The sequence below is a fragment of the Ambystoma mexicanum genome, chromosome 13, assembly GCF_040938575.1.
Source record: "Ambystoma mexicanum isolate Mex_15411 chromosome 13, UKY_AmexF1_1, whole genome shotgun sequence".
Classification (NCBI taxonomy): domain Eukaryota; kingdom Metazoa; phylum Chordata; class Amphibia; order Caudata; family Ambystomatidae; genus Ambystoma; species Ambystoma mexicanum.
In genome coordinates this window covers 157834445-157860351 of record NC_090938.1, presented here as the reverse complement: position 1 = coordinate 157860351, position 25907 = coordinate 157834445, and the positions used below count along the sequence as shown (strand labels likewise).

Here is a 25907-nt window from a genome sequence, read left to right as displayed (position 1 = left end):
GTCCTGGGTAAATAAATGCGTGCCCTGGCTATCCTCCTGCGGTGTCCCACGATCACGGCTGCAGAAAATGGTACATTCATCGTAGCTGTATACGTGTGTTGCTTTTGCGCACAATTTGTATGCATTGATTTTAGTGCGGTGAAACGCTTACGCCAGGTTTCGCAGGGTGGACGTTTCCGGTTTAACACATCTTTTTCCATGCGCCAGAGAGCACTGTTCGATTCCATTGATATGTGAAGTTAGCGCACCTGTGGGCGTTGCAAGTATTTTACTGTCGTACTTGCTGCGCGACGCCCACAAATTTACGCTTTTTCCCCATTCCACGTGTTCTGCCCCCTTTTTAGGTGATTGCGCTAGACGGTATGCACCTTCGCTGGGCGTCTCGCGCAAGGTGTTCGTGGTGTCGCAGCGATGTGTTGGATCCACGCGGATTCAGCACAAGTGTTGGGTAAGCCACGCACAATGTGTTCCATGAATTAGACAAACAGGCGCTTGCGTGTGTTTTGCGTGCAAGCGCCCCTTTTTCCGCGCAATTTTATTCCATGAATCGGGCCCTTAATATGTGAGAATTTCATAGCAAATTCAGCAAACATTTTTAATAATAATTTGGTAAGAAAAAAGGTACTATTCATTTTGGTCAACTTCGTATTGGTTGTATAATATCTAGGCAACCTAAATTCTTTTGACCGCCATCAGATTTAACAATTCAACCAAGCCAAGTAGAGGCTGGGAACGCAAGCAGAAGTAGCTGTCCACAGTTCATGCTGAGCCGCTGCGCCTGTGCCCAGACTTACCCCTGTCCTTGGAGGCAGTGCCCCAGGACAAGACTATACTGCAGTGCCACACCTCGACCCCCTTCATAGCTCACCCACACACCACCTTGTTCATATTCAGGTCCTGGAAATATGCATTTCCAATCAAGGAAATATCGTATTTATTTTTAGGGGAAGCCAGTATTGTGCAAAGCAGAGTCGCTGCTAGGGGGGGGGGGGGTCGGAGGGAGGGGTCTATAGACCCGGGTCTTTTGGTTGTAGCCCCAGATAGAAGTTCAGGGGTTACAACCCCCAGTCCCGGCAGTCCCAAAATTAGCATAGCCCCAGATCTTTCCAAACCTAGCAACATCCCTGGCGCAAAGCATGGTTCCCTTAAGAGCAAACAAAAAAGTATCAGAACCCGAGGTGGCAGCTCTGAGTGCCAACAGTGATGAATCTTGCTTTCGTGGATCTGCAGGCTGTAATCCTGTGTTTGTGCTAACCGGATTCTGCCTTGAATATCATTAGCAGCCCTGCCCTCGAAAGTGGCAATTAATGCTATTTTGAAAACAGTTGATATCAATGACAGGCAAGGGCTGTCTGAAGTTGACAATTACCCTGCCTGCCACCATACTATGTATTCACGCTCAGACTATTAATTAAACTATGCATAAACACACTTAATGGTGGAGACCAGTCAATAAGCACGGGAACCCGATTGGAACTGGTGTTGCTCTGCATTGTTTTCCTTTCGAGACAAACCCATTGCCCCGGAGGTTTACTCCCTCCCAACCTGGAGGGTAGGACTTTACTTTTTGGTTTCATGAAACTTCTGAACGTCTCCTTAGACAGCATGATGGGTCAAACATAAAATATGAAGGACACTGTCTTGCACAGAGCCTTGCACTGAAAAAGGTTTTCAGAGCCTTATACCCATGTGTCCTTTCATGCCCCTAACCTTTTACATTTGACAGAACTCCTCTCACTAATGTCTTACTTCAGCAGTACACAGAAAATGCTGTATTTCTGCTAATGTTATGTCTTGGGTACAAATAACTTCTGATGACATTTAAAATATTACAAAATTGCTAATCAAACGTTAATTTGCTAAGAAAATATTAATTAGCAAATTCTGCTAATCCATTTTTGAAAACTAATTGATTCCTTGTGGAATGGCCTGATCTAACCTTAAACATAAAAGGTGAAGGCAGTCCAACGAGCTCAGACCCCAAAGACAAGACCAAGAGAGACCTTTGTGTCATCCAGGGGTTAACTGGATCGTATAGGAGCTGCATACCCAATGACTCCTTCCAAGTCACTAATGTAACAGACAAATTAAAGAATGCAAAACTACAGAAACTACTCTGGGATAAATAGGAATAAGCAAGTGTCAACAGCTTGAAACATACTTTGCAACAAATTCGTCCTTAAAATGCCAGACTTCTAAGAGTTTTTGTTACAAACAGATGCAATTAAGTTGTACTTAGGCACGGTACTCTTGCAAGAACATAATGGCGTCGAACATGCAGTAAATACACGAGCTGGACGCTTTTTCCCAGCGAACAATCCTATGCTACTGTAGAACTGGAGGCCCTGGCTATACAATGGGCTGTCACAAAGATATTATCTGACCGGCAGAAAGTTCAAATTGATTACAGACCACTCCGTTAACCTGGATGAGCTTGCGAAAAGACACCAATGCCGAGTAATGAGATGGTTCTTGGGTATAAAACAGGCGGTCGGGAATGTCGACTTCTTAAGCCGCTTTCCTGTCAACAAAGGTTGGAAGCCACAAACAAAGGAATGGTATGTGACTAATCAAGGTAATTTGTCACTTCTCCCCAAGGGGGAGCCCTCCCTGTGACGGTATGGAGGCGAGCCCACTCCGCAACACCCTTCCTGGGGTCAAAACAAGTGGGACCTCACCGGGAGAGACTCCCCCTTAGGGGACAAGGACTCCTGTTCCTATAAGGAACTGCCTAACACTCCACATGATGCGATACATGGGACTAATACACTAAATAATTGCAAACTCTAACACTTGGCTGAAGAGAAAGTTATCTTATACCATTACCAGGAAGAAAGAAAAGTTGTCTTTTAAAATAATAAATCTCCAATTAACTGTGACGAGTAAGTTGAAGAGGGAGGACACACCGGACAAACCACCAGGAGAAAGGAGTCATTCTCCTGACTGTAGTAATGTAAAATAGTGGTAGTGTCCGTTTTGGGCAGCAGACTTATTCCTAAGGACATTGACTGATGACGGACGAGCACCTTTGTTAGTAGAATAGAGACAATACCCCATAGCGATAGGGAAAGGTTAGGCCTTCTTCTTTAATAAATAAGTCTTGGAAATGTCCTCAGAGTGTCTGCATCCTCCTTCTGACCCTGCCATAGTTCTTACTTACAGCTCCGGAAATACAAAAGTACATTCCACTCTCAAGTGTTGAGCAAACCAAACCTAAAGTGTTGCAAAATAGACACTGGGCTCACTTTCCTTTAAGCATACCACAGTTGGATGGACACTGCTCCTAACAAGAAGAGAGCATGGCTCTTTACCCTACTATATCTGTCATGCCTGCGCCATGGGCACATCCATTTATGCTCCATTTGGACTTTGCTGCTTAATGATTATTGTCAACTAACTACGCATACCATAATGCACCTGGCCGCAAGCATTGTTTCCTGGCCGTTCCTATTGGTTTTCTATGGAACTACACCCCCCAGAAGCCTTAGAGTCTGGTCCTGCTTCCACCAGCCCAGGAACAGAAAGGGAGGTGGCCGATTGCCTGCAGGTGTGATTCGCCAGGTGAAACCAATTAGCCTGCCTCTGTGCTGGGCTAGGCAGTATAAAGGCTGCTGCCTGCAGTGGCTCAGCCTCTTGCATCTGAGAGTCCTTCCTCCACCTTTCGCTTCCGACTACGGATCCTTGTTTGCTGTTAATCATCACTCCTGCTTGGACCCTGCCTTGTAGCTTGCTACACCCTGCTGCCTACAGCCCTAGCCTTTTAGGCTCCCTGCCTTGTTGCTTGCTCCACCCTGCTGCCTCCAGCCATAGCCTTCCAGGCTCCCTTCCTCACAGTCTTGCCCTGCCGGGCTCTCCACATTGCAGCGGATCTCGCTCTGCTGCCTTCCAGCCTCTGCCCTTGCCCTGCGGGCTCTCCACATTACAGCGGATCACGCTCTGCTGCCTTCCAGTCTCCGCCCTTGCCCTGCCGGGCTCTCCACATTGCAGCGGATCTCGCGCTGCTGCCTTCCAGCCTCTGCCCTTGCCCTGCGGGCTCTCCACATTACAGCGGATCACGCTCTGCTGCCTTCCAGTCTCCGCCCTTGCCCTGCCGGGCTCTCCACATTGCAGCGGATCTCGCTCTGCTGCCTTCCAGCCTCTGCCCTTGCCCTGCGGGCTCTCCACATTACAGCGGATCACGCTCTGCTGCCTTCCAGTCTCCGCCCTTGCCCTGCCGGGCTCTCCACCTTGCAGCGGATCACGCTCTGCTGTCTTCCAGTCTCCGCCCTTGCCCTGCCGGGCTCTCCACATTGCAGCGGATCACGCTCTGCTGCCCCTTCCAGTCTACGCCCTTGCCCTGCCGGGCTCTCCACCTTGCAGCGGATCACGCTCTGCTGTCTTCCAGTCTCCGCCCTTGCCCTGCCGGGCTCTCCACATTGCAGCGGATCACGCTCTGCTGCCTTCCAGTCTCCGCCCTTGCCCTGCCGGGCTCTCCACATTGCAGCGGATCTCGCTCTGCTGCCTTCCAGCCTCCGCCCTTGCCCTGCGGGCTCTCCACATTGCAGCTGATCTCGCTCTGCTGCTTTCCAGCCTCAGCCCTTGTCCTCTGGGCTTCCTGCTCGGCAGCCTGCCTCACTCCGGCTGCCTTAGCCCTTGTCCTCTGGGCTCCCTGCTCTACAGCCTACCTCTCTCCGGCTGTCTTAGCCCTTGTCCTCTGGGCTCCCTGCTCTACAGCCTGCCTCACTCCGGCTGCCTTAGCCCTTGTCCTCTGGGCTCCCTGCTCTACAGCCTACCTCTCTCCGGCTGCCCTAAACCCTTTTCCTCTGGCTTTCTACCTTACCGTCCTACTCCTGTGGACTTACTCACTACTTCCCTGCTCCTCGGAGCTCTCTACCTTGTACCTTACTGTCCTCTGCTATCCTTTCCTGTTACTCGACTTTCCCCTCTATACCTTCTGCTAGTTTGCTATCTCCTCCTTTTCTGGATTTGTCTGTAGTAACATCTCTTGTACTGTTTGTTGACCCTTTTGTTCAGAGCTTGTCTGTTGGTTCCCATCAGTCAACCTCTGCCCCTTCCTTTGTCTTGTTTCTACATTACAGACACCCATAGCTGCTGTTCCAAGTCATGAGCAAACAGCGTGGGACTCCGTTATAGCAAACTGTGCAGAAGGCTAGAGTATTTCCAAGGTTCGTGGAATACTCTTTTCCTATTCTGCATACACCCCAAGAGGGTATTCACACTTTTCCCTTGCTACTCTTCCCTACTCTTCGTTCTCTTTCCGTTCTGCAGTGTGTGTACTTGTCTGTCCACTTTATTTCAGCACCCAAACTCTTCTGGGTGTCTTGTGCCACTCTTATTAGAGTGCCATCCTTGACAATATCAGACTAAAACAATGATTTGCAAACCCCTACAATACCCTAAAGATGCAATGTTCCCACTCTAAAGGGCTTAAATGTCTTGCTTTGTGACCGTCCCCTCAGATGTGGAGGTAGATTAACAACTGACTTCAGGAAATCATTCACACGTTAAGGTATGAAGCATGGTTAGTGCAACCCCGGTTCCTAGGCACTAGCCTTGAGGTGCAACTGGAGGCAAGTGCCAGGTTAAGTTACAATAGATGCTTGCTACCACCTTTACCCCGTCCAGCACGGTTTACCTTCACAGGGCTACACAACTCGTTTCTCTGGAGGGGTGAATGTACTACACATATAGTGTACGGCATTGACCCTGGCGATATGCTGGTTTTAGGGGAGTTTATGCACAAATTGGAGTGAAAAATAAAAACATAGGTTTGGAGCTGAACCTTTCTATTTGTTGCTCTACCTTTAACTCTAAAATACTGTAACCTTTGATAAACGTTTGTTAGTCTAGAAAATACCCTACATAGCATAGACGAACAAGTTACTTCTTACCTTGTAACGTTCTTTCGATGGGATGTTCCTCCGACGTATTCCTTATCTATGATATTTGTATCTCCAGCTTGCTGGCCTCGGAAAAAAATTTCCCAGTAGAGGGCGCTGTGCGTCGACGTCCATAGAGTAGGTGCTTCGAAGGCCACCGTATCAACGCCGACGTCATCATGCCTATAAATGGCCACGCGCAGCGTTCGTTGCTCAGTTCCGTTTTGTAGAGTAAAGTAGTTATTGTATGAATGGTTACTACCCTTGAAGGAGCGTAAGCTGCAACCACAAGGGAAATGTTACTGCGGGGATGGATGGGAGGGGCGATAAGGAAAACGTCGGAGGAACATCCCATCGAAAGAACGTTACAAGGTAAGAAGTAACTTGTTCTTCGAAGGGATTGTGTCCTCCGACGTATTCCTCATCTATGATAGACTCCCATAGCAGTGGTATGTGATTGGAGGCGGGAGTAAGAGATGCCATATTACCCTTTAAGAGTGAACAGTGTAATACAGCTTTGCCAAATCTAGTCTCTTGACGAGGAGGAATCCAGGCTATAAAATTTGGTAAAGGTATGTGCGGACGATCATGTGGCAGCTGCACATATGTCTCCAATTGGTACCCCTCTTTGAAGAGCTGAGGTTGCTGCGATACCCCTGGTCGAATGAGCCCTTAGATTTTGAGGGGGCTCTTTCCCTGCCAGTTTGTAGCATTCCAGAATGGCTAAAATAATCCATCTGGAGATGGTTTGTTTGGTTTTTGGTAATCCTAACTTATGTCCTGCGTAACCTACAAAGAGTTGGTCTGCTTGTCTAATTTTAGCAAGTCTACTGATATAAAAACTCAAGGCTCGCTTAGGGCCCAGCCTATGTAGTCTCTCTTCCTCTTTCCCCGGATGGGGAGGAGGATAGAATGAAGGTAGAGTAATCTTCTGAGTAATGTGAAATTCCGAAACTACCTTTGGGAGGAAGTTAGGCTTCACCTGTAGCACTACTTTGTCCTTGTGAAAAGTTGTATGAGGAGATTTACAAGACAGGGCTTGTATCTCGCTAACCCTTCTAGCAGATGTTAATGCTACCAATAAAACAGTTTTGAGGGTGAGAAACTTCAATGAACAAGAATGGAGTGGTTCAAAAGGAGCACCCTTTAGGAAGTTTAAAACTAGATTTAAGTCCCATAAGGGAACTTGGAATGGTCTTGGAGGGTATTAGTTAGACCTTTCAGATATTGTATTACCAATGGAATTTTGAAATACGATGGCTCCTCTGCAGTGCGCTTAAAGATCGATATCGCTGCGAGATAGCCCTTAATAGTGCCAATTTGAAGGCCCGAATTTGCCAAATAAAGTAAGAAGGATAACACCACAGGTGTACCACATGAAAAGGGTTCGGTATTCTTTTCTCTGCACCAGCTGCAAAATTTATTCCAACGGCAGCGTATAGAGTCTTAGTTGCCGGTCTTCTGGCCGAAAGCAACACCTCCATGACGTCATCTGGAAGGTCCCAATCCTTGTACCTCAACCTTTCAGATACCAAGCGTGAAGGTTGAGGGTCTTGATGGCTGGATGGAGAACCTGACCTCCCTTCTGCGAGATAAGATCCTCTCTGTACGGTAGACGCATTGGAGGACAGATGGACATGTCCAGAAGGTCCGGGTACCACGTTCTCCTGGCCCAATCCGGGGCAATTAGGATCATGGTCTTCCGAAACCTTCTCAACCTCCTGATCATTTGAGGAATGACAGGGACCGGAGGAAACGCGCACAGAAGTGGGAACTCCCAGTCCACTACGAACGCGTCTCCTAGAGCTCCTCTCGGGGGAAATTCCCTTGAGCAAAATCTGTCGCACTTCCTGTTGATACTGTTGGCGAACAGATCCACTTGAGGGGTTCCCCAAAGGGCGAAGATCTCTTGAAGGACTTCATGAGCTATCTCCCATTCGTGCGAGACTGTGTTCTGCCTGCTCAGAGCGTCCGCTGTCAAGTTCTTCTCTCCGGCTAGGTGAATTGCCGATAGAGAGATTTCTTCCTGAATTGCCCAAAACCAGAGCTGCATCGCCTCTCTGCACAGTGGCAGTGACCCTACGCCTCCTCTTTTGTTGAGGTAGTGCATGGCCACTGTATTGTCCGTCATTATCAGGACGTTTCTCCCCCGTACAGACGGCAGAAAAGCCTTCAGTGCCAGTCTGATGGCTCTCAGCTCCAACAGGTTGATGTGTAGTCTGGACTCCGATGGAGACCAACGACCGCTGATGGTCAAGTCGGTGGCACGGGCTTCCCCACCCCGTGAGTGAGGCGTCTGTGACTACTGTTATCTCAGGCCATGGTTGCCAAAATAGTTCTCCTTTCAAGATGTTCTCTGGAGAGGCCCACCATTGAAGGTCGTGGGGTACCTTGTCCGGAATCCGGAGGTGATCTGTCATCCTCCCTGAGAATTGTGACCACTGAGTCCTCAGTGCCCAATGAAGGGATCTCATTCTCAGGCGAGCCTCTGGCACAAGGAATATGCAGGATGCCATGAGGCCTAGCAACCTCAAAAAGTCGTAGGCTGGGAGATGTTGGGCATTTTGAAACCTGGTGACCATCTGCAGAATATCTTGAGCCCTCACCTCTGGTGGCGAGGCTTTTCCCAGGGACTTGTCCAGGACTGCTCCAATGAACTGGAGTCTCTGTGATGGTATCATCTGTGACTTCTTTACATTGAGGGAGAAGCCCAGCCTGTGAAGGAAGTGGCATACATAATTTAGTTGGATCCAAGCTTGTTCCGAAGAAACTGCTCTGATCAACCAATCGTCCAGGTAGGGGTAGACGTGAATCCCTTCCCTCCTTAGACTTGCAGCCACAACCGACATTAGTTTGGTGAAGACCCTCGGGGTGCAGGTCAGCCCAAATGGCAGAACTCGAAATTGATAATGAGAGTTGCCAATTGCGAACCTCGGGTACTTCCTGTGCTTGGGATGGATAGGCACATGGAAATAAGCATCCTGAAGGTCCAGAGATACCAACCAGTCCTGAAGCTGGAGGGCCTGAAGGATCTGAGAGAGAGTTACCATCTTGAACTTGTCCTTCCTGAGGAACTTATTCAATTCTCGTAAGTCCAGGATGGGTCTCAGTCCTCGGTCTTTCTTTGGTATGAGAAAGTAGGGGGGAGTACCAGCCCTTGTTCCTGTCCGCTACAGGTACCGGTTCTATGGCACCTTTCTCTAGCAGGTCTACAACTTCCTGCAAGAGGAGCGGATCCGGCACTTTCAGAGAGCTGTTCCCCGGTGGATGTCTCTGAGAGATGCGTAGAAAAGGCAGGCAGTAACCTTGGGCAACTGTCTCCAATGCCCAAACATTGGAGACGTAATAGCCTGCCATTCCGTCAGATGGTGAGTTAACCTGCCCCCTACAGGTGTCTTGTGATGGGAGACCTCAGAGTGGTTTGGGAGCGGCTGATGCAGTTGCCGAAGGTAAAGTGGCTCCTGCTGATGCGGCTTTCTTTCCTTTACCCCGTCCACCACGGGTCCATTTTCCTTGGCCTCTTTGAGTCGGCTGTCCTCTGCCTCTTCCATATGAGGAATAATAGCAAAAGGACTTTCCTCTCCAAGAGGAACCTGAGGGACGAAAATTAGTTTGTCGGATTGCAGCTCCTAGTGACTTAGCTGCTGCTTTAGATGTTTGTAGTTTTTCCAAACTGTCATCCGCCTTTTTACCAAATAGGGAAGAACCGTCAAAGGGCATATTTAAAAGTCTGGCCTGTACGTCAGAAGCAAAGCCGGACTTTCTCAACCACGCATGCCTGCGGATTGTGGTACTTGCCGCCATGGCCCTGCTGATACTGTCAGCAGAATCAATGCCAGTTTGAAGGGACTCACACATTGCATCTTTACCATCTCTGATGACATTTAAAAATGCGTCCCTTTCTTCTCCTTCCGGTATGCAGTCAGCCGCCGATTAAGCACACTCCCAAAGAGTGTGGCTGTACCTAGGGAGTGTACAAGTTGCATTAATAGATTTTAAAGCCATGCTACAGGCTGAGAAGACTTTCTTAGCCATGGCATCATATTTTTTATCATCCCTATCCTGAGGAGCAGTGGGGTAAGCAGAAGTACTGCCTGATGAAGTTGCAGCCTGGACCACAAGACTCTCTGGAGTAGGGTGCTTAGATAGGTATTCAGGGTCAGCAGCAGATACCCTATATTTCGCTGACAACTTGTTAACCGCAGGGACAACTTCAGGAGTTTCCCAGTTAGTTAACATCTTTCTTTGTAAAGCAGAATGAAAGGGAACCACAGGATCCTCCTGTGGACCTTTATCCAGAATATCTGTGAGGTCATCCTGTTGAAAAACAGGTGAAGGTGCAGACCAACCCATGAACTCCATAATTCTTGACATTAGGGTTCTATAAGGGGTATCAGCATGTTCCCCTGGGTCTGGTTTGACAAATTCCACTTCTGGGGAAGTGTCTAGGCCACTTGCTTCCTGTAATGCATCCTGAAGGTCTTTCAACATTCTTTCCTCAGAGGCAAAAGTCTCTGGTTCAGGTAATGTGGTCCTCTGCAGTCCAAAAGGCATTTCTTGGTCAGAATCTTCCCTTTCTTCAAAAATTGAAGTTAAGGGGGGATGCGCTGGTCTGTGAAATGGTATAAAACCCATCTGTAAGGCAGAGGGAGCCATCATCAGAGGCCTTGAAAAGGTCGATGTCGTCGACGCCGATGTAAAAATCCTCGAAGGCGCCGACAAAGGCATCGAGAAAACTGGAAGAGGCCTCGAAGAACTCGAGAGGATTGGAATCCTGCTCCAGGATGTCGACGACGTTCTCGACGTCGTGTCGGAGGCTCTCGGTGTAACCGTTGGCTGTGGAGTAGCCGTGGGTCTCTTTTATCGGCGTTGACTCGATCGACGGATGCGTCGAAGAACCCTTCGATAACGGCGTCGATGGTGCCGATCTATGCTTCGAAGGGGCTTTCGACGATGGCGTCGAAGATGCTTTACTTCACGATGGCTCATGGCGCTTTCGGGTCGACTCTTGTGCTTCGACTCGTGGCGTTTAGATTTTTTGGGCTTTTCACCCGGGGTATCACCCTCAGCTGACTTCGAGGGGGACGAGGCCGCTTTCTCGAAGACGCTTAGCATCTTTTTTCTGAATTCCTCCCACTCAGCTCGAGAGCTGTGTTTTGTGGGGCAATTTACTCTTTCAGGGGAACTAGAAGACGACGATAAAGGGGATCTTCTTCGTCTTTTTTTCGAGTGTCTAGACCTCGACGAGTGGTGGGAGCCACTTCGAGACCTAGACCGAGAATGCTTTCGACGGTGAGGAGACGAATGTCTCGACTCTACCGCGGAAACTTTCGAGGAAGTTAAAATGGACTTACCTCTCTCGAGCTTCCCCTTACTCTCCTTCAAGGCTTTCGCAGTCATGGATAGGCATTCCTCACACTCCGAACACTGGTGTTCGATTCCCAGACACCACAAACAGATCCTGTGAGGATCCGTCAACGACATTTTCTTCCCACAGTCTCGGCATTTTTTTTAAACCCGGACCAAGGAGTCGTCGGGTCGGAGGAGGAAGCCATTGAGTACAAGTCGGTTTTCTCGAGGAAATATGAATATATATCGACTGATGAACTGAGCAACGGTATTCCGAGGCACAAGAAGCGCGGAAAAACGGAACTGAGCAACGGACGCTGCGTGTGGCCATTTATAGGCATGACTACGTCGGCGTCGATACGGTGGCCGTCGAGGAGCACCTACTCGACGGACGTCGACGCACAGCGCCCTCTACTGGGAAAAAAATTTCCGAGGCCAGCAAGCTGGAGATACAAATATCATAGATAAGGAATACGTCGGAGGACACAATCCCTTCGAAGTATATTATGTTGGCTGAAAACCAACTGCATCATATGCCTAGCATCACCAGTACAGAATCGTCAGCATAACTATAGAGCGTCCATTTTGTACCAACAGAATTCACCATTTTGCATATTTCTTTCTCTTGCTTTTCTGTTCAAACGCTTTGCTTTGCTAAAATGGATTCTATTTCGTTCTACCCATGCACAGAGCAAGGACACAAGTTACATGCTGAGAGACTAGCCCAGACAGAAATACACTGTTTCCACCCTCACAAGTCCTTGAAAGTAAACAGAAAATCATTTAATCACCAAGCAGGTGCCACCGTGTCTTGGTGAAACGGCAGAAACTGTAGAAAGACATTTAATGGCTTGAATTATACTCTCTTGCACGGCCCACCTTTCCTGGACCCCTTTAGATAGAGCCGACCTCTAGCTCACAAATAGAAACCAAGAGATAGCAGGGCTCGGAATGTGTCTCTCCTATGAACCCAACTCGCTTGCAGAACAAGAGCATTATGTTCTCTGTAACAAAGAATAGTGTCTGCGCCTTCGAAGATTGCAACTGTTGCTGAATGAATGTCTTAGAAGATGTCATTCTCGTCATAATTGTCAATCACTGAACCCTTGCTAAGGAAGATCCATTATGGGCGGTGTTCGATGTGTGACTAACTGATAATATGATGGGTCTTTTTGTATATATGTTACTGTTGTAGAAGGTGCGCGCTCTTGCATCTCACGAGGTCTGTGTAACACATTACGAGACGTGAGATCCGGTCGGCAGACAGCCTTTTTGCTTTGCAATAAACCCTAGATTTTGGGAATTGAACCTCATATCTGGCGTATCAGTTTGTGTATGGCGATTGTGCCTTGTTTCCATGTGCGAGGGTCCCCAGAGGCCCGTCATGTTGCATTGCAAAAGCACTACCCCTTTGACTGATCTGCATTATTGAACATCAGGTCATGTTTTTAAGTGGAAGTAAAACTGAAGGTGAAGCAATGCATACACAAAAGCTGGATCACAGATGCTTCCATTTCACATGGAATGACAGACAGAAAGACTTGGGGGGCCAGGCAACACTTCATAAACTCGTGTAACTTGGAGGGCTATAAATCAAGTCCTGAACAGCCCGCAGACGTCGTTGTTGTGCACCACTGCCCTATTCAGTGCCCTTTCAGATATCATGTAATGTGATTTGGTTCCTCTACAACTGTAGCTATTTACAATGAAGGTTGCACACCATAACTATAAACAAGCAAACTATGTGTTCTCTTTGGTTTATAATCTTAGAGATCACATTTACTGCACAAGCTTCACACTCCAAGAATCAAACCCAGTCTTATGTTACGAGTTTTTATCATAGGTTAGGATTAATACAGGTACACAATGTGCATATTTAGAAAATAATTGATCCACTTGAAAGTGTTCTTCGAATTTCTGTTGCTGTTGCACCCTCAAGGTAGAAAGGGGAAAAAAACAGGTGCATGCAAAATTTCGAGGTAGGTTATTATAGGTAGGTTAAATAAGGCTGTACATGATTATTTTGAAGACGAAAATCTTGCATTCTAAATGTTCGTATAATCACCCCACTACTAAGTGGGCTTTCAACACCCCGCTCCCCCACCCACCTTACTGACCTTTTGGCGGCACACCTCGCTTGTGCCACTGAGTTCCTGCAGCGCAAGTTCCCTTCACTTCTGTGGATGAGAACTGGCGCTGTGGGAGTCTTTTTCCCCAAAACATTTGCTTCAGCTGCGGGGGACACTCCCGATTCCATTATAGCAAACAACCAAACTTCCCTTGTTTGCTATAATGAAACTGAATGGTTGAAATGTTCAGCATGTACGTAAAGCCAAACATTTCTACCATTCGGTTTTTTATTTACGATATTTTGGGCCATTACCGTTAAACACTGGCAAGCTTTGGTCGGAGAAAGGACATCTGTAAACAGACAGTCCTCCAGTACACTCAAACATGTGTTATTTCAGTTCTCTTCTAGATCTTCATACTGCATCTACTGTTCGATTGTTAACTTGTTCTAGCAAGCAGGGTGCTTAATAAGGCTGCTGACAATATCTCTAATCGTCTTAATTCGTGCTGTTGGTTGTCTCTCATGGATGCCAAACTCCCTTTGGAAGCTCGGCCAAATCTAAGCCCTTGACAGTCTCTCGCGGTGGCTCACCCGACAAAGCTGTCATATGCCTTTCATGGTCAGATGTGAAAGGGATTCTTTCCGACCTAGCCGAAAGGGCAAAGGATACACCTAACTGAAGCACCCAGGCCCCAAGTCACTGGCTGTGCATCGTCCAGTACCTGGACACAAGAATTAAATATATACATTAAGCTGCCAATATACTTTGTGACTCCCCAAAGTGGTCATATCTGTCATTGAAATGAAGTATCGCAAACTACCCAAAACCTGCTCGTTCCATAATTTAAAGTAGAAGTCAGAGTTGTCCTCATTTATGTCCAAGTATGTGAGATAGTGGTTAAAAAGTGCCCTATCAAAAACAACTTAAAAAGTAGGCTATCGGTCGACATTACATGAATTGCGTAGAAATGTCTTCCAAGTGTTTCTATATATCTCAGAGAAATCACTTAACTGTTTTATGCAGATACACTGCCCACCAAAGACAATACTACCACAGAACATCGACAACTCTTGTAGACAGTATGGGACCTGACACACATTTCAGACCAACACGCCAGATATCCTACAATGCAGGACACGTTCCTACTTGTCTCCTTGAAACTACGACTACATTTTACTAGAACTTGCGACAGTACACGTGGGTACTACCAGGTTCACAAAAATCACTACTGTGCCAAACTGATGTCAAGTGGGCTAGCTATGAAAGCTAGTAATTTAAGAGACCATACCTGTGATGCGTTTCACCATGTCGTACATGGCTTGCTCCTCCTCTTCCATTCTCCGCCAGCGAAACTTCAGTAGAGCAAGGATCCCCCAGAGAAATGTCAACACTAAATGGGGAGCAGGCACAAATATTAGGACAGTAGAAGAGCTGGCCTGACAAACGCATGCGTTTAATCAATTTAAAAAATGCTCCTCATTTTAATTGGCTGTAGAATGTAGGGCAACAAAGAGTACTTGATGAGAGGGTGCATCATAGATGGATTATCAAGTGAGCAGTTACCACATGTTAAATAAGGCTCAGATGTGAAATGAAGGGGGCATAGTGTGCAACTGCACTATGGTAACAATGATCAAATATATACAAAAGGCAGTGTATAATGGAAAGGTGGTTGCTGATCCACATTTTAAAGGATGAAATTGAAATGAGCACCAGCAGATAAAACGGGAATTGGGTGGGTAACAAGGGAACACATGTTTATGCATGCACACTCCACGCGTGGGTACTTTCAGATATTTTTCTCCAATGGTACAATAGTGAGGATTTATGAAAAGTTTTAATTGACATACGTTATAGTTTATGAATAATCACAAGCAAGAGAACTGTGGGAACAGGCATAAGTGGATCCAGGTCAGTGGACAATCAATCACCATAATGATCATATTTTCCTAATGAATTGTTTCAGTGATTAAGAGGTGATTTTATTAAATCGTAGGAACAGTATTAGAGGATTATTGCCCTGATAAAGAATGTGTTTTTTCGAAACTCATTAGGAAGAATTAGAAAGTCGGGAATACTAGAAGAATCGATGACAAATTGTTGAGAACGATTAGAAAAATGTTTTACAGCAATTTGAAAATGCATTTTGTTTAGAATCTTTCTTTTTTTACAATTTAGGGCTCCATCAAAAAATAGGAAAATAAACATTTTGTTTAATCTTCGTTGTTAAAATGTTACCAATATTGCTCAGGGATACAAATCTCTGCTTTCCTGAAAATATATCTACCACCGAATCAGTTATTACCAGACCTGCACCAAATAGAAGCCAAGGACAACCAGAATTGAGGTAGTTATGTTTCCCACAAACTGCACACGGTTTAATGTAAACGAGACTGACACTTACCCCAGAACAAGAGGATTAGATTAGTGACAGCAGTAGTAAGTGCACGGCCGAGCCGGCAGGTTAACCAGATTTTCGGCCGAGTTGACTCCAGGCAAGTTATCTTGTCAAGGGCTACGACTGGATCTGAAAATGGGTCATTTCCCCTTAACCTGCAGAGAAATAAACTGAATGAATGACAGCAGAAAAACTGTTGTCCTTTGAAGACTTGCATGTATAATCCGACTTCCGCGCAGTGCTGCAGCCCAACTAAGTCAACTCAAGTTTTCATTGCTGCAGGACTTCAAGAACACCTTTTACAAGAATCGCTAAACAAAGGGAGACCATTGTCGCACACACCCAACTCTTAATTTCCTTAAAGATATTAAACATCCCCATGACTACCACTATCTATCTTGTTTGAAACAAATGTTCTAAGACCTGTTCCTCCACACTACCAAGTTAGGAGATCATGTGGCAGAATTCCAAATTTGTATATAGGTTCTCTGCAGCCAGGATGTAAAGCCCTAACAATGGTCGCACTATTATGTAAAGTGCTTCACAGGAAGAGTAGGGCTATCTTCCGAAGGTGCACTCAACTCACCAGATACCGAGATCTCGGTTACTGTTCATCACATGCTGCAGAGCCAAGTCAAACTTCTCTGGTGGGTGCCCACTGACATTCTACAGAGGGATGGGAGAGAAACATAAGTATTGTGTCGGAGCAAGATACAATGTTGCTGAACTGAGAGATTGATCAGAAAGTGATATGGTTCTGACACAAGTATTGCACATTTTCTGACACAGCCAAAAAAAACAACAAATGAATAGACAATCACTCTTCATAAACACCATAAAACCAGATGAGGAAAAAATATCTGAAGCTCTTATAGCCAATTTTACAATAAGTGCATGAATAAGCCTCTCTATGACACCCCCCGACCCACCGGGAGCCCACAGTCCCTTAAACTAATATCTAACCCACTCCTGTTCCTTCGAGAGAGGTTAAAGAAGCTGCTTAGATTCCATAGAGCAGGATCTAAGTCTTTGTTGTTTAGTGAGGTAGACTGTTCTATGAGTTTTTGTAACATCCACCAGTAGTTCTTGGGGCAACCCACCAGAGCACTGGGGCACCAAGGAAAAGCAGAGAAAATTAAAGAGGAGCTCAATCGAGCATAACATTTCACAGGAACATAAACAGAGGTATCAAGTGTGCAAAGCCATGGAGTAATAGGCTGTGACTGCTGCTCCTTGCCAGAGCATTGTGAAAGCAGCTATCTAGGAAGGATAGGGGCAAGTATTAATAGTAGAGAGGATAGTTTGGTTATAATACTCACTGCGACAAATTTTCTAGCTTCTTCAACAGGAATGCATTTGCTCTTCAATTGCTCAGGATTCCCACACTCGAAGTTACCTAACAGAAAAAGAAAAGAGCAAAACTGTTCCAGGGAATGTTCAAGGCGACAATGACTTGAGCAGGATTGCAAATACAATACCGCGAGGTAGGGTAAAGATTAGGAATTCACAGGTTGCAGCACACCTGCACCAAAGCATTCTACAACACAAACATTATTCCAGGACCATGAAGGAATTGTGAGGCTTTACTGCGCACCTTCAATAACCGTACCCTGAGCAGCAGAGCTGCCAACAACCCTCACCAACATCAGGCTTTAAAAAACACAGCAACCGCTTGCAAATGTAAACCTAAAAAGATTGGGGTAACATCTGTAAAAGACTCAATTCAGTCCAATGATAGTGGGGGAGGTAGACTGGGCTGTTGAAACAGAAAGAGACCCATGGCTAAATATTTGTATGGTTTTCGAATGGAACCATTATCTAGCAAGCCGTTTACTGCTTTGAGATAGTGGTACCCGTAAAACCCATATAGTTTCTAGACTATTAATTATGCCCAAAAAAGAATAGTAATTTTAATTTGATCTAGTCTTGAGCTGGGTCGCATAGTTCTGCTTTTTAACGAAACATCTTTCTTTATTAAAAAAAAATGTTTTGGTACCCCCATTAGGACTGAACGCTGCCTTCAAAATGGTTACACCTATACAAATTACGAAGTTCAAAAAAATTCTAAACCAATTATTTTCGTATGCATTTCCAAGAGGGCTTCATACCAACTTGCAGCCTGCCAAAAAGTGTGCAACAACCATATGGATGTTCTCAGGTGGATGGTTCAGCATCAGGCAGCTGTTGAAATGGTATTGTAGACTAGTGGGCCATTAATTCTGGAGGAGACCAACTAGCAGTGGTGTCTAGATTATAGGAGCTTTGATACCACAACCAAGGGTGGATTATCAGTCCAATCTGTCCAGATAAAAGCAATCTGTTGGTTATCATGCCCACAACAATGGGTCTTCGCTGCTCTCATAGCAGATCCTGCATCGTCCACCTCTGCAGTATCCAAGGCTATGTCCATGGCAATCCATTTTGTGCACAATTTGGCATGCATAGTGTGCCCAGTTCAGGCCACCTCACTGTTCACTTTTGTATATTGTTTGTAACCTATGTAGCCCTCCACAAATTCATGGCTCCACATATCATCCTTCCCATCACTTGCATGTCCAGAGGCACAGCCACTCTGATCTCCAGGCCTCATACATGAACAGAGCAAGACCTTTCCTTTCCTTGTGCTACCCATGTTTAAATAACCAGCTTTCATTTGTTCCTGTACGTGCACGGTGGTGCATTAGCGTTTGAGTGCTAGTGACAAGGAAATGCTGCTAATGGAGTGGAGCTCCTAGGACAACAGGCACCAAAATTGCCTAATTCTTATAGGCTTTATAAGCCATTTGCCGATTTAATAGGGCTTTAACACTAAATCAATTCGGAGAATGGAAAACTAATTTAGGATTGACGTGCTCAATGTAGTAATGGTCAATAATGAGCAGGGTCTGGGCACTAATGCGGAAGAGGAATTCAAACACTAGGTAGGCTGTTCCAACAGGAGAGTGGTGGCAGGCTTAATGCCCTCTTGAGATTCTCTTAAACATAAAAGGGACTCGGGAAAGAAAGAAGTAAGGTGTTTGAACTGGAAATAGTTCAAGCATTATTTCGCATACTTTCAATATGATCAGAGAAAGGTCAATTCATGAATTCAAACAAAGTAAAACGTATCTATGTCAGATAAACCCACGTGTAATCAGAGAATATATAACTCCTATTCAATCATAATCTATATAAAAAAAAGTCAATGTGTGTGGGTTTGTGGCTTAGTTAAGTGTTATTTCTTTTACAATTACACACGGTTTCACCAAATTTTGCATAGATACCCGTTAAGACCCTCCGGACATTACTGGCTACATGACATTTGGACACTACACCCCTTCTCCCGGATTTCATCAAAAATCAACATTTGCTTGTGGCGTGCCGATGAAGACATAAGCCATGTTCACCAGAAGTGAAGCAAAAAAATATATGAGAGGCGAATGGAACCTAGAGGCGAAGGCAGGTAGCATTCCAGAAGTTTCCAAATTTTTGATGCAGCAGGTAAAATTAATTTTCCAGAGGATTTTTTCGACATGGTGCCTACCGAAGTTGTAAACCATGTTCACCAGAAAGGGAAAGGAAAAAAAAAAAAAACATGTTTCTAAACCGGTTCTGAAAAGAGGAACAAATTATGGGACCTCAAAAATCATGTTCAAGGCCCTAGCCTGCACGATTTCCGAGATATTTACACTGCAGCAAACTGCACCACACCAGGTTAGGGCGGAAGAGCTACCTACAAGTTCATTCATTTTCAACAATTGAAGAGCGTTATGTCGGTCTACAGAACCCGTTTGGAGAATGGGTCCGTTTGCTAGTTTAATATACAATTAAACAAAATGCTATTGTGACTGTGCGCACCATTAGTTCTCTGCTGCACTTGGCAGCAACGTAGCTAAAGTTGGTTTTAAATTCAATATAGTATTGGAATAGGCACAGCCGGTTTCGAACTATAAAACCTCACACGATTATATTGGCCTTGTATGTACTTGCTCAGGAAGTGACCATGTCATTCCACAGGGAAACGGTCCATTTCAGAAGCCTATCACCTGATAAACTATCTTCTTCCCTCAGTAGGGTTAAAGGGAGAGGGCCTCATTTGTGGAACCTCTTTCTCACTATAGCTATGACGTTTGCAAATCAACCAATGTGTATACGTTGAAGAGTTTAATAAACGTATACCGGTCGTTTTTCACAGTGTACCGAGAACTCTGCACTAGACACTCACCTGCCTGTTTGGCCAGGAAGTTGTACAGTTCAAAGAGCATTTTCTGAACAATCTTATCCTGCTCCATGCGACAGTACTGAAAAGAAAGAATGCAAGGCTCAATATAAATGGAAGCATTGGGGGGGGGGGGGGGTGGCGCAAAACAATACTTGGCAAAACACTGCAAAGTCATGTAAAAGTTTCTTGTTGGCACAATAAAAAGCATCAAGGAATGTCTGAACCTAACTGAGGTAATCTATCAAATGTGTGCAGAGTTTTGATGTCATGACTCATGTTTGTAACCAGTGACACTTTGTTCAAAGTCTCACAGAAGACAGCTACTCAACGCGGTCAAATTCAAGCAAATCTCAATCTTTATAACGTGCGTAACACTGGAGACCAGGTTCTAAACGCTGGACCGGGATTCAAACTGTTGCTCTGTGTTGTCTTGCTTCCAAAACAAACGTGTTGCCCCTGAGCTATCCCCCTGGGCCAGCAATCATAAGAAAATAAGCAATGAATAAGGGGTTAAAATTAAATTTGCCAAATTCATAGCAAACAGTTTCACTAAATAGTCCGTTTGAGACCACAAGACACTGATTGATACATGCGGAGGTGCACCAAATAATGCAGATAACATGCGTTTGCCCTGATCGTCATTACCATTCATAAAAATACTCTAAAGCAGAGGTCTTCAAACTGTGGGGCGACTATGAGTGAGTGTATGGCGATGGGTGCTCGTATGAATGATAAGAGTGATTGCTGTGTGAATGTGTGTGCGTGTTTGTTTTGGTCTGTTGAGCTGATTTTGGTGAGTGGGAGGTAGAGGGGGGCGGGCCCTTCCAGCGGTTTGCATCACACCCTTGTAGTGCCCTTTTACAGACCCAGCTTCCATGTGCTTTACTGCTTTAAATGTCGCAGTTCACCAATGCGCCATGACTCCAAAATCGACTGCTTGTTCCGTCCTTGCAATCTTCTCGGGGGCTGTAGCCATCAAACCTGAATTTGTCTTACTATCATAACTAGCCAAGAGATCGTTTTCATCCTATAACCGGGAGAAGCCTATTCACTTTGTCCCATTGAAGTCAGCAACAAACTCTCTACCTATCCAATTCGTGTGTCCGTTGGGACTATTTTAATGACTCCGGTTTTTAAGTAGTTTTGGAGATCATTCTTGATGCTCATCATTATCCGTGTGTGTGTGTGTGTGTGTGTGTTTTTCACTTTGTGATCAGCCCTCTGCCCTCCTAAGAGGAAGGCAGAATGCTCCCATTGTGAAAGTTAATGCAACGGACAGTGCTCAACTGCATTTCATTTTACGGGAAATGGAATTGCCTTGCGTAGCATTCTCTGTTCTTGGTCCTTAGGGCCACCACTCTTGCGTGGAACATGGAACAGAGAACATAGAATGCTAAGGGAAAGATGCAGAGAGAAAATTAGAGTGCTGTTGAAGAGCCGGTGGGCAAACTTATGATCTAAATCTTCAATCATTTATGCCTGTGGAGATCTTTTCAGTGTCAACGAGGATGGGATAGCCGTTCATTCGTTTAGTATCCACAGTGATTATCGAGGTAGCTGAAGCTTTTCGCCTCTGGATGTTTCCCAAGAGGAATGATTGAGCAGTAAAGGTGTTGAATTAATGCAGAGAAAGGAGTGTATATGGACATTCAACTATTTGAGAATTGCGGTTCGGACCACCCGAAAACCACAGTAAGAGTGCCGGCCTGCGCCAGATTGTGACAGTAAATCAGCCGCGCAGCTAAAACTCCCTCACAACCCTTCCAACATAATTTTGCACTATAACCTTAATTTTGGGCTCCAACGCTACTGCAGCGAGCGGCCGCAGCACTAGCTCAAACCGCGGTCCTCAGTAGTGCGAGGCAAGTGCAACAAGCGCAGCGGACGGGTGCAGCGGGCACGCCGTCAGCGCGCCAAAGGCACGCTTAAAGCAAGCCCGTCCGTGCCTGTCCATGCTGCTGGCGTGGAGGGTGCCCACTATCATACTCTAGGCAAGGTCTTGTTTCTAGCTCCCCTGAACACCGCACTTCCTGCTGTATGGCCAGACGAACAGACCGGCATTTCTCCCTTAGATCATCAGCAGCAGATGGCATGGTGACTCACTCTCCATTATTGAACACCAGATCTCTACCGGCGCATGCCGCAGAAGTCATTCCACTGGTATCCGATTGTCAGCCAGCTATACCATTCCTTACGACCTGGTTGCAGGAAAGCTCAGCTCCTCCTCTTGTACAGGCCATACCCGACTGCTACAAGATCATTCATCGGTTCCTTAGTTGTCACTTCGGACTACTTCTCTTTTAGCAGCAGCTGACAAAGTGGCTCCAGAAAGGCTTGCACAGGCTCGCAGGCTCCCTGCACAGCCATAGTTCTTGGAACAATTGAGGACAGCAGACTGCATCTTAGGCAAGCAGAACGAAAATGGCGTGCTAATTACGACTCAGAGTTTAGGACCACGTATACAGCTAGTTATGTGGCCTATATTGCTGCAATTTCGCCCAGAAAATTGAAACTGCTCTATGGCAGACCAAAGCTCAGTTTTCGGTGGTGAAGTCGGTCCTTCAGCTGAATCTTCTCGTACTGTCCAACCAACTCAGGAGCTTATGCGATTCTCTATCCCAGTTTTTCATTATCAAAATTATTATTCGGGCAAACAACTCCATGAATATGGTACCAGCTACTAGTGCTTCGATTCCCAGCTACACTTCTCATGACACGGCTATGAACACTAGGGAATCCGGAATCCGGCTGGTTTTCCTTCCCCCTGCAAATCCATCCCAGGCCACCAATAATCCTGTCTAATGAGTTATTTGGTCTTTGTCATACCTTGGTGGCCGTCGTGTGCTAATTATCTTTCTCACGCCATTGGTGGAAACTTTTTGTCGCCACTCTACACAATACCCTTACTGATTTTGAAGTTGAAAGTTCCTAGATCAGTAGAAAATGCAGTTCCGAACTGTCTACGAAGCGCGGATCCGATCACAAAGTGCAGACGCCTTTGCGAACACGTCACCATGACACGCGCAAGCGTATGGTCACGTGGCACTGTCCAGAAAGAAGGTCTGCGATTAAGTCAGACGTTCCCGAACATCTATGGATGCTAAATTATTTCAAGAAGTTGCAAAAAGTGTATAGACGTGTTAAAAATGATGCTACAAGGTAGGAAATGGCAGAGTTAAGATGAAATATATATATATATATATATATATATATATATATATATATATATATATATATATATATATATATATATATATATATATATATATATATATATAGGATGTGCATTCAATTTTGTGTAAAGGGGCAGGTGTGTAGCATTCTCTGTTCTTTGTCCATATCTCCACCACTCTTGCATGGAACAGAGAACATAGAATGCTAAGGGAAAGATGAAGTGAGAAAATCAGTTATGAGTGATATAATCGCGCCTATACACAATATGTTTCAAAGCGCTTCAAGGCAAGGGAGGGAACAGAAAATACAATGACATTCTTTCAGGCCATGAACAGTAAGGATGTGAAACTATCGTACTCGGCCTGACAACATTTCAGATAGTGCAAGAGCTAGATAATGGAGGGGGTGGGGGAAGAGTGGGAAGGAAATGGAAACAGGCGACTACCGTACTAGGCCTGACGACATTTCTGGTAGAGCCGGAGAAAAACAAAAAGGAGAGGGGTGCAGAAGGGGAGGAACAAACCAAGAGACTATCGTTCTAGGCCCGATGACATTTCAGATAGTGCTGAAGGGTGAGAAGGGGAGGAAAAAAACAAGTAAGGGGAGGGGGAGGAGGCAGACGAGGTTGTCATCATACTAGGTCCAGGGACAATTCTAATATTGCTGTTGAAGAGCCGGTGGGCAAACTTATGATCTCAATAAACATCTTCAATTATTTATGCCTGTGGAGATCTTTTCACCTAGATTTTGAATTGTTAATTAAACCTTGCTCCATCACATTCAAGATGACGTGCATTTCAGGAATGTGCAATAGGAAGCTATTGTGGACTCTTTGGTTTACAATAAATGGCAATTTAGTATGTTACAGGGAGTCGTTTTTTAGTACCGTCTCTAGAAAGGTGCCTAAAGGGCTTAGGTGTACACCTTGCAGTATTTTTTAGAACGTGTTAAACCTACATTTTAATTAATGTGAGGAGAACACAAATAAACCCTGCAGTTATTGGTAAAAATCAGCTGCTGAACCATGGGCCAAGACAGACGAGTTGTGACACTGCTCACAATCGTTCCAATGGCATTATTCAAGCTGGTCCAGGTACAAGCTTCCGTTTTGTGGTAAGAGGTATCATTCAAATTGCCATTTTACTTGCGAAGGTGGCCTCCAGCCATCAAAGAATGCTAAAGGAACCGGGACATCCATGCTGGAACCGGGTGAAGGCTCAACATGCTCCTCGTCATTCAGATTGTCCATTTTTTATTCAGGGAAGAGACGACGGCTCAAGATTCTTTAGGAAGCTATTAAATAAATCTAGATTGTTATTCTTTCAACATGGGAAGATTTATTGCCAACAATATAAAAAGGCAGCATCACTTTTCTTTACTTAAGGAGCTACAGAGTAAGTGGATTACTCGACTAAGGAAGCCAACGCATTATTCTAGCTGGGCATGAAGAAAACAAGATCTCTTGATGGGCGTCATTTGCTTTAAGTGCAATAGGTATCTATTTTCATCACCAGTAGATATAAAAATAGAAGTTGGAATCCTGTAGTTAAGGTGGTGTTTTCATGGGAAGATACATTCATTTTGACGATAACTATGATGCATGTCTAATTAGCAGCTGCTGGGGCGGGGGAGCAAGCCAATTTGGTTGCTCAGATCACGGGCTGAATCTCATGATCCAAACCAGCTTTCCGAGCAACCAGACAGCTGCTCTCACCAGTCCCACCATCTTCCACCTCCTCTCCTGTCTTGGGCCTTTCCCTCCAAACCCCCACTTTGCAGATTTCCTTTGGTGGCGGCCCCCGCCACAACTACAGCCTCAGGGGCCGCCGTGGAAATAGAAGAGGGGCTCAGCATGGAACTCCGCCTTCCACCTGCACGGCGACCATTTTAAGTGTTTTATTTGAATCAACGGGGTGCCATAGACAAAACACATTGGTGTCAGCGTCGCAGGTTTTTGGATTTAAAACCCAGCTGCTAGTAGCAAGAGCACCCGGCCCGGTGGCAATGACACCGTGGGCCACTGTTAAAGACCTCGCTGCGCTCAGGCCCATCACTTGTGCCCCTGGCCATTACCACCTGATCCGACCCAGTGAATCAGGCGTTATAGCTGTAAAATCAAAAAGCAGATGGTCAAAATTCTTTTTCCACGTAAATGTATTAACATTTGCAAATACAGAATGAAAAAGTCTTTTGACCAAAGATGCTCGCCTTCACGTACTGAATTTGATATTTTTAAAAATTTAGATAGTTCAAAAGGACTAGATGGACAGTATTTGTCATTTCAAGCTTATTAATTCAAATAAAAGCAAAAATGCCTTGCTATCCCGGGTTTCCCTACTTAAACCAAACTAATTACGGTGCAGGTCATCTGAAATCCAAAGGTAATCAGTCTATCCTCAGTCCAACTCTAAGCTACTCTGTCCCTTCCACATAATAGAAGAAAACAAAAGACAAGGAGAATTACTACCTTCTCCTGGATAGGCTTCTTTAGCTTTGGTAAGCAATCTTGAGATATTGCTTGGCTATTTCGTGAAGTAATTGGTGTAGTTCTTGTAGGGGAATTTGCCCAGTCCCGGTTTCCCCTGCTTGTTCACTTGGAAGGCCTTTCCTCCTCAGCTTTGTAAAGCCTGGAAAAAGATCTCTTCATTGTCTCAAAGTCTCTCTCTTCCTGGTTCCAATAGGGAGACAGATTCCCATCTTTGTATGGTTCGAATTCCGTTGCTACAGTGCTTCAACTCTTTGTGCACAAGACAGTTGATTCATATCCCCACTCTTCTGATTCACTGTCTTCCTCCTTGCTGTTCTCATCTCACTGATACTAGTAGTATGGGTTT

At 45.5% G+C, this 25907-nt stretch overlaps 1 protein-coding gene across 1 annotated transcript in view; it reads right to left on the bottom strand.

Moving 5' to 3' along the window:
- The window catches only part of LEMD2 (LEM domain nuclear envelope protein 2), a 119370-nt gene that overhangs the window by 66574 nt on the left and 26889 nt on the right, over nt 1-25907 (bottom strand). The window contains exons 3-7 of the mRNA XM_069633517.1: nt 19903-19978; nt 17018-17094; nt 16285-16364; nt 15705-15853; nt 14589-14690 (exon numbers count right to left, since the gene is read on the bottom strand). Of these exons, the coding sequence (XP_069489618.1) occupies nt 14589-14690; nt 15705-15853; nt 16285-16364; nt 17018-17094; nt 19903-19978 (484 nt within the window). The remainder of the gene's footprint in view (nt 1-14588; nt 14691-15704; nt 15854-16284; nt 16365-17017; nt 17095-19902; nt 19979-25907) is intronic.